The sequence below is a fragment of the Borostomias antarcticus genome, assembly GCF_949987555.1.
Source record: "Borostomias antarcticus genome assembly, chromosome: 9".
Lineage (NCBI taxonomy): Eukaryota > Metazoa > Chordata > Actinopteri > Stomiiformes > Stomiidae > Borostomias > Borostomias antarcticus.
In genome coordinates, this window is record NC_140242.1 from 10,391,418 (window position 1) to 10,401,201 (window position 9,784).

Below are 9,784 nucleotides of genomic sequence, written 5' to 3' on the forward strand. Positions count from 1 at the left end.
TCAACGTCCAGGACTGCGAGGTTTCGCCGGAGGCGCTGCGGTTCGTCCGGCGCCACTGCAGGCGCTGCGTCATCGAGCACACGAACCCCGCCTTCTTCTGAGGGAAGGGGGGGTGTTGGATTTGTCCTCTGACAAAGTGGATGTTGCAACATTCCTGCTCTGGGTGGCACACATGAGTGGAGCTGAGTTGGAAGGGTGTTTTTTTGGAAACTGGTGTGCAATATGTGCTTATTGTTTGTTCATTCTGTATTTGCATGGTTGTTGATAATGCTGTCCTTTGCGTACATTAACATGGGAATGTATTTAACATATTTATCTGTAAAAAGGATACAAATATTTCATTGTATCACTTCTTATTTCACATATCACAGTTTGGGATGTAATGTTATGCTAACAACATTGAGCACTGGTTACAGAAGACTAGTTAAAAACCTTTTTTTTCTCCCATCTTTGTGCTTCATCAACATTATGGACTTTCAGAACAGGTTACCATCAAATGTTGAACCATTGTATTTATTATAAGCAGCAAATCATTTCAAACTAAACCACTAAGAATGTAGCCAAAACAGCAACAAGCATACCTGGTGACACTAAACGGTATTATCTCCTCCAGTCTTACTAAGTGCTTTTCTTTGTGTGTTCATATGCACTTTAACAGATGCAAAAGACAATCACTTCCAATGGGCTCAAGGTGTTGTGTGTCTGACTGGTTTGTTCTTAGTACAGTATACAGACTCAGCGGTCGAACAAGCTTCTCCACCAAATAGAAAAGGGACAGAGTGGATGTTTTTTTATATATGACCAGGAAGACGTTGCTGCTACAGTTTACTCTAATAAATGCTTTTGTAATGAACTTAATCTACACCCTTTAAGATTCTTCCATCTGGCATCACGCCATAGTTCACCTCATGAAAAAACAAATATTCTCACTTGTATATCTTTCTTTGGACATTCATGAGCCCTGAAATTGCATTCATTAAAGAGATTGTTTCATGCTATCAGATTAAGTCAAGATCAGCCAGGTACCTGAAACCACATGTTCACCTGGGAGATGGGGGGCTACCATAAAAGGCATTCACTAGACCTACTGTATCTGGAAAAAACTAGGGGGCAGGAATGAAAACGAGAGCAGTAACACATGAGGACGGTACACAGTGTGGTCAAGGGTCAGTGTTTCATAAGCGCGTGTCCGTGTGTGTGTGTGTGCGTGTGTGTGTGTGTATGTGTGTTAGAGCGCCTCTGTAGCAGGCTTCCTGTTTATTCATTCCATTGGTTACGTAGAGAAAACCATGCATATGGTGATGAACGAGCGCCATCGTGACTTCAGTCACAGGTGAACATATTCAGCACAGTGGATAGGATAAGTAGGTCTGTTTTGTGCCTGAAGGGTTTAGGTGTTCTATTATGCTAATTTTCTTTTAAAAGTCTTTGGGGTCCCCAAAACATGTCTTTGAGTATTTTTGCTGAAAATACCACTCAGAATAAGCGTTCTAGCATGCCTCTATCACCCTCCATTGACCAGGGGATCAGATAGAGCGGATTGAGCGCTTTTTCATATGCAAATGAGCTCAGCTAAGAGCAAGTCGGCAGGCTAGAGAACGAGGGCTGTTGACAGCGTTATGTTACCTCAAATATAGCTTACTAGCCTGGACCATCCACACTCGATGCCACTGTGACAAATTTCATTGTCCTCACTCCCTTTCTAAACATGATAGCGTTAGTGCCCATTATTAGCTCCACGGTTGCATGCTGTTACCTCTAGCTTCAATCGCTAGCTAGACACCACCAGGCAATGACACCATTCAACTAAAACAATAAAAGCTAAATTCTTTAGGCCGAGGGGAATCCAATGATGTCCACTTCTTAACATTTGATCATTTTTAATGGCCACTCGATCAACTAGAAGTCTACCAATTTCATTCCACTAACGTTACTCTAATAATGATGAGACCAGCATCCGGGTTGAGGCAAAAGGGGAGTTTGTACGTGTTAGCTAGCTTGCGTTAGTACTATATGCAAACAAACACACGGCATAATTACTTACAGTTTCTGCATAATTTCCACGGACAGTTGGTATTGCTTGATCATTCAGAAAGAGTTTATCTGAAAATCCTGCATTGTAGGCCTCCTGACCCAGGTTGGAAAAGCAATCGGGCCAAAAAATGGCTAGCCCACACTGCCATGTGTTTTGCCAATTTCAGTGGGAATGTTGCCATCACAAAATAAAACTCGGCTCTGCTGACCTTTGGGTTTGGGAGATGATCTGTGCTGCTTAGTACATGCAAGAACAAAGCATTTTCCATGCAAAGACATGCTAGCTAGCGGGGACCCTGAACATGACGTAGATTGACACAGGAGATTTGAATGGCTTGCAGGGACTGGCTTTTCTAATGTTTTCATTTTGGCTGACCACAGCAAAATGACCGGGTTGTTTCACTTCATACTGTGTGTGTTAGTCGGCCCATCAGAGATTCACATGTACATGCAAAAACAATGAAAAAGTTAATTTTGCAAACGTGGACCCCTTTAAGAGAGTTTGCCTGCGGGTTGTTGTTGCTGTTGTTGTTTCTAGCTGTATTTGTTTGTGTGGAAGACCCCAAAATGACACAGGTTCTGTTGAACATCTGTCTGGTCATAGGCCATAAGAACTTCACTGGACCACGCAGGCAAGTGTCGAATAATTACTTCAATAGTTAACCTAAGAGCAACCAAATACAGATGTATTTGAAATTGCATCGATTGTGATTTTGTTTCACAGAGCATGTGGGTCCTGTGGTGAGTCTGAAAAGTGGCAGAGTCCGTTGTCAGGACAGGACGGTGAGGGGCTCGGGGGGGTGGTGGTGGTGGTGGAGTACCTGGGCATCCCGTTTGCCCGGCCTCCCCTGGGGGCCCTGCGTCTGTCCGCCCCCCAGCCAGCTCAGTCCTGGGACGGGGAGAGAGACGGCACTGTCCTGCCTCCTCTGGGAGTCTCCTCCATACGAAGACTGACCTCTATCACCTCCACATTCCTGGAGAGCCACCGGGTGCGAAGGCTTCTGTTCCTGCTGCCCCACTTTAATCACAGATGTTTCACATATTCAGTCCGTAGTCGTCTTCGGTCTAGATCACAGCAGGTGGTAGCTAGGGGGTGGGTCAAATTAATCGATTAATCGTTTAAATTAGTCGATTTTTAAATTGTGTTTTTGACTCAAACAAACGTCTTTTTATAAAATATTGAAAATGAACCGAACTAACGTCACGCATTTTGAGTTCTGTAGCACTATATTGATTGTAATGGAGGCTAAATCGTCTACAGTGTCAAAATCAATGGAATTGTGGTCTTTACTTTTTAAAAATTCAATTATACAACGGTTAGTTCTTGTTCTTGATTCTGATTGACTGGAAGCCGTGTTGAAATACTTTGTAACACACACCCGGGACCGCATATCATTCCATTTTCAGTATTAAAGCCTCCCATTTGATCCATTGCATTGTAGGCCTATCATTGTGTTTTTTCAAAACAACTGAACATTCCATCCAATGCATCTGTTGCTTGGCAACCCTTTTATTAGAGGAACTATTTTGCTTGGCGGAATTGAGGGAATGATGCTTCGTTTTGAATAAATGTTCATATTTAGGTGGGCTAGCTTGCAGAAGCTAGCCCAACTTGTGATATTCCCCCTATTTCTTTCTTTCTTATTATTCTCCCCAGTTTTTGTCTCCTTAACTACTTCTTCATACTTTGTGCTAGAAACTTCATTCAAACTTTAAAATGTTCATCGTCTTTAGCTCTTTAACGGATCCATTCAGATTTTTGATATTTTTGATAGTTTTTTTTAGAAATTTAACTTTTAAAACTATTTTTTGGGGTTTTAAGCACTCCGCTTCACGTCATGCCTAACAACGCCCCCTAGCTGTTATAAAATCACTATAACACACGGCCTCTCGTGGTTTATTGCTTAAATAAACACATCTTTTAAAATGTTGGAATCACATCTTTATGAATGTCGGCAAAAAAAAGATTACTAGATTAATCGCTTATATCACCCACAATTTCTGTATATAACAACCATGAAAAATGTGAGTTGTGCCCATCCCTAGTGGTAGCATTGGTCTGAAACAAAAAGCTTGCACAACTAATAACTCTAGATCTAGACCCCACTGCACATCAGTCGTGGGACATCTCATACATGACACTGACTGGAGTTGCTACTGTACTGCATATGCTGTGCGTGGCAGATGTCTTCAGGACCGGGCTTCTATGGAGGGGTATCGGAGGGCCTTTCCTATGGACTACCCCGTCCCCGAGGTGTCAGAGGACTGTCTCTACCTCAATGTTTACTCTTGGACCCCAGCTGAGGACAAACTACCGGTTAGTGGACTGCACACGCCTCAGATATACACACACACAAACACAGGCATGCACGCACACACACGCACAGGCACACACACACACACTGAATCACTCCACACACAAAAACACACAAATCTCTCTCTCTCTCTCTCTCACACACACATACACACACACACATAAACATGTACACACGCATTAACACACACTGAACCATGCCTGGGCCACACACACACACAAACATACTCACTCTCTCTCTCTCTCTCTCTCACACACACACACACACACACACACACACACACACACACACAAACAAATAAACACGTACACATGCATTCACACACACTGAACCACGACTGGGCCACACACACACACAAACACACTCACTATCTCTCTCTCTCTCACACACACACACACACATGAACACGTACACACACATTTACACACACTGAACCACGCTTTGGCCACACACACACACACACACACACACACACACACACACACACACACACACACACACACACACACACAAACAAACACACTCACTCTCTCTCACACACACAAATATGCTGTGTTACCCATCGTGTATGGTGTGGATTCATGGAGGGGGTCTAGCAGCCTGCGGGACCTTCCTGTACGATGGATCAGCCCTGACGGCCTATCAGAACGTAGTCTTGGTCATCATACAGTATTGCCTCGGTATTCTCAGGCTGTTAACGTATGGAACAACGGCTTACATTTTTCAGACAATCTTTCAGTTGTCAATTGTTGCACATAGTTCTGCACGTAGTGTCCATTTGATCTGAATGGACGGAACCAAGGTCACAACAGAACCACTACTTGTACAGTACCAGTGCTGGATATGTGCGTGCGTGCGTACATGTGTATTTCCAGTACTAGTGACTGTGACGGCCCCGCCTACTCCATTTGCCTGTCTGGGTGTGTCGTGTGTGTGTGTGTTCACTGTCTGTTCAGTGTGTCTGTCCTAGCAGGTTCCTGAGGTGGGCGTGGCCGTCATCAGCAGCTACCCTGGCACACCTGGGCCCGGTGTGTCAGGGCTCTACCAGAAGAGCTGGGAGCTCAGTTGCTGCCTCTCTTCCTCCCGGGGACACCGATTGCTTTGTCTTGCTTTATAGTTTGAACCTGGTTTTGCACTATTCAACACTGCACCCATACACCCTTCACTCACTCATGCACTCACTTACACCACTGATGACTGGACAACATCCAGGCTTTCAGTGGTGACCCAGACTCGGTCACCGTCTCTGGACAGCGTCTCCATGCTGGTAGGTATGATGACCAGAGATTTTATATCTGTCTGACCTTCTCCATGCACATGCTCCCAGCAGGTCACTGAGGTCTGCTGTTGATTGTCCCTCAGACCAGGCTCAAGACCAGAGGTGCCAGAGCCTTTGAGTCTGTGGTACCTAGACTGTGGCTCTTCAGGACTTTGTTGAATCAGTTTGACTGTATGTCTATGACTGTTGTCCTGTTTTCTAAGTTTTAACTTTATTGATTCTTTGTATGCATTGCAACCTGTGTGAAGCACTTTGTGAGTCATCTCTGTGAGAAGTACTATATAAATAAGTACTTACTTACCAGAGACTTTACATACAAAGACCACAGCAACGTGATAAGGAGCAGGTAGCTGTTTATATATGAAGTAACCCAAGGGTCTAAAATATTTAGTATCTTGTGTAATATCCCTAAATCCCTTTTTTGTAATGCGACGCGATGACTATCATGTCTGCCGGTGGACAGGTGTTGTCCCCGCTGTCGGAGGGGCTGTTCCCCCAAGCCATCGCCATGAGTGGAGTGGCACCTCTGCAGGCCCACTACACCAGCAACCCACTGGCCAGGGCCTAGGTAGGAACTATGCACCTGGCTCTGCCCATGTATACCCCCGACCCCCCCCTCAAACCCTGCCTCCACCAGCCCTCTACCCCTCTACTGTCTCTACCTCGATGTTTACTCTCCCTCTTGGACCCCAGCTGAGGACAAACTATCGGTTAGTGGACCCCCCCCTCAAACCTGGCCTCCACCAGCCCTCTACCGCAACCTGTTACACTACCCCCCCTCACACCCCACCTTCGTTCAGATGATAGCCAATCTGACAGGGTGCAACGACAGCTCGACCGAGAGGCTTGTCCGTGCGGTTCCTGAAGGTGCCTGCACTGATAGGGTTGACCAATCACGGGTTTGGATGGATCTGGCCTAAGATTTTGTAAGTTGATAAGTCCCTGTGTCTTACAGTTGATCTCGTCAACATCTCTTGTAATCATCTTCGAATTAAACATTCACTGCTTTTTTGGGGGAGTTATAGTTCTTTGCGCCTCCTGGTTGGGTTGAAGGCAAGGCAAGTTTATTTGTATAGCACATTTCAGAAACAAGGCAATTCAAAGTGCTTTACATAAGACATTAAAAGCACCAAGACAAAGTGCAACACATAAAAGGTCAGATAAAACGAAATGCAAAAAAGGACATTTAAAACAAAATGCAGGAAAAGTAAGTGAAAGTGAAGGCATGAAGAAACACTCGGTATTGTCTGTGTTGGACATGTTTTTCCCTGGTTATATAAGTTGAATTCATCCTCTACCTCAGCTCATTACTTCTGTACTGTATGGTTGCAGGATACCAGGATAACCATATCTGAATAAAACACAATATTTGTCACGTCAAGGCATTTCATTCCTGTCATTGTGGCAGTAGGACAAGGACAGGTGTCCTCACTCCTGTGTCTTCTCCGTATCCAAGGCCACTGGTGGGAATGAGCTTATGGCAGACAACATTCTGAGACAACATTCTGAGATGCCTGAAGACGTACGGAATCTTTCACAGAAACACTAGGGGACATGGTCCTGGTCCTGCCTGTCCTCAAAGTGGAAACACTAGGGGACATGGTCCTGGTTCTGCCTGTCCTCAAAGTGGAAACACTAGGGGACATGGTCCTGGTTCTGCCTGTCCTCAAAGTGGAAACACTAGGGGACATGGTCCTGGTTCTGCCTGTCCTCAAAGTGGCCAGTTACCACAGAGGTCAGTCTGAGATTGGTACATGATAACAACACATCAGTCATTTTTTGTAAATCATAGAGACATGCAGTAATACCCCTCCTCTCTCTCTCTCTCTGTCCCTCTCTCTCAATAACAAACATGAATGTTCCTGTGTACGTGTACGAGTTCCAGCATTCTGCATTGATGTACAGAGACTCCAGGCCTAGCTTTGTCAAGGCTGACCACTTTGATGGTGCTGTGTTTGTCCCCGGGGCTTTCTTCTGGAATGGACACGCTAAGGTGACAGGTAACCTCACAGCACATACAGTACATACATCCTCAATCACACCTGTAATATTCAATACCACTAAAAATGGTAAATGGACTGCACTTATATAGTACTTTTATCCAAACAGCTTTACAATGAAGGCCTCTCATTCACCCATTCATTCACACACCAGTGGTGACAGCAATGCAAGGTGCTAGCCTGCTCATTGGGAGCAATTTGGGGCTCAGTGTCTTGCCCAAGGACACTTCGACATGCGGACAGGAGGAGCCGGGATTCGAACCGTCGACCCTACGATCACTGGATGACCCACTCTACCTCCTGAGCTACAGCCATCACTGTAACTATCAACACTCCATCGATTTAAGTTGATAGATTAATGCATCTTCTTCGGGGCCTGTCAGTGAGGAGGAGGAGGATAGCCATGGCGTATGTGGCCAATCTTTATTGCCTTATTTCCCTATCACAGGTGATAAAAGTGTGACAGGATATTTCCTGGTGTGTCTCTCAGGTCTCCCAATAGGCCTAGGTTGGTGATCGGCCACAGATTGAAGCACAACAGAGCCCACTTCCTGGATGTGGTCCTGCCCCAGAAATTCTCCACGCACCGGGCAGCCAACGAGGAGCTCTGACACGCTTGAGTGTCACCAGCTCACCAAACGGACCATTGTCCCAAATGTGTCTTGTATTTTGTATATCTTAGCAATATTTGATTTTGAAGACAAACCCAGTGCATTTCTGTCAGTGAATGAGTTCATGATTAAACACAAAACATTTCAGAACCCCAGACAAAAAAAAACGAATTTGTTGATGATGTAGATAATTTAATGTTTTGATGAAGGAAGGCTCAATTTTAGCGTGCGATCACATTCCTGTTCCAGACTTCAGGAGGGAGGTTTGTTTTTCTGAAGATGGTGATGGCGTTGGTCGTGGGGGCGGGGCCGAACATCGGGCTGGGAGCAGGCCTGGGGGTCTTCCGCCTGCGCAGGGGAACGTGCCCGATGGGTGCAGACACACGCAGCCGCAGGACGAGGCAATGTCGGAGTCCATGTTACCTGGAATCAGAAACAGACGGTTTATGTAAAGATGAAGATGAACAAAGGAAAGTATGAAGTGTGACGATGCGTCGCTCGACAGTATTGCTTCCACCCTGGTCTCGTACAGCCAGGACGATCTCCACGCTTGGTTTACGCTGTGCCAGCGCTGGAGGAAGGTCTGTCTGGACTCATTACCCTTCGGAGATAAGGGGGAATAATGCTGCTTTCCTTTCAACCAATCACAATCTGCAGCAGGGCGGTTGCTAGGTTCTTGTTGTTTCACGTAGTCTGGATTGTCCGACCACATAAATCGGCTGTAATAAACGAATGACGAAGTTTATCCCCAAACCCTACATCAGTTGAGTCAGACTGCTTCCACCCTCACTTGTCCACGCTGGGTTCGATCTCGGGACTCGGATCCTCTGACTTGCCAAAGCACAACCACTTCTCATAAACACCGCTTTAGCCAGCTAGGCCGCCGAAAAGCAAGCAATTTGATGGCGGGAAGTATTTATGCTGAGGGGTGGGTTTAACCAATTCAACTCAGTTACAAAAAGGAGCACGGGTCTGAGTGACTAGCACTCACACATACCTGGGATTTGAGGGCGTTCAGCTCCGTGTAGACCTTCCTGAATCTCTCCTCCAAGGCCGTGTGTTTCTCCTTCAGCTTCTCCCTGTCCTTCCGCTCCTTCAGGAAGTCCTCTTTGTAGACCTGGGCCTGGTTGTGGGGAAAAAGCAAACAAAGAGATGCATCAAGACCCCAGGGGCTTCGAAGGAAATGCTTGGTAGGATTGTAGGCCTGTAACTCACATATACAGCAAGGAGTGATGAGAGGACATTGTGGATAGACACTACTACTCTAGTCTACAGTACCTGATGTCTCCACAGCTCCTCTTGTGTCCCACTGGAGACCTCAGGCTCCGCAAGCGCAGGGGTCTGCAGCGCCTCCGTCAGGGCCTTTCAGGGAACAACAACAGAATTTGTCTTCTTGTGGCCTTTGTCATAGCACTTTTTTTTTCACGGGGAGGGCGGGGGAGCGTAATAAATTCACTATTAACTGGTTTCCTTTCTTTTGTTTGGCGTATGAGTGGTGGGTGTGCTTTTTCCTTTGTTTATGAGTGAGCATACAAGGAGTTTCCT

At 45.8% G+C, this 9,784-nt stretch overlaps 1 protein-coding gene across 1 annotated transcript in view; it reads left to right on the top strand.

The window, feature by feature from the left end:
• Window positions 1–101, top strand: part of LOC311313056 (F-box/LRR-repeat protein 7-like) — a gene marked incomplete at its 3' end in the record, with an annotated part of 17,910 nt that extends 17,809 nt beyond the window's left edge. The window contains exon 4 of the mRNA XM_084443081.1: window positions 1–101. This exon is cut by the window's left edge and continues 636 nt beyond it. Coding sequence (XP_084299207.1) covers window positions 1–101 — 101 coding nt within the window.
• Between the last annotated feature and the right edge of the window lie 9,683 nt (window positions 102–9,784).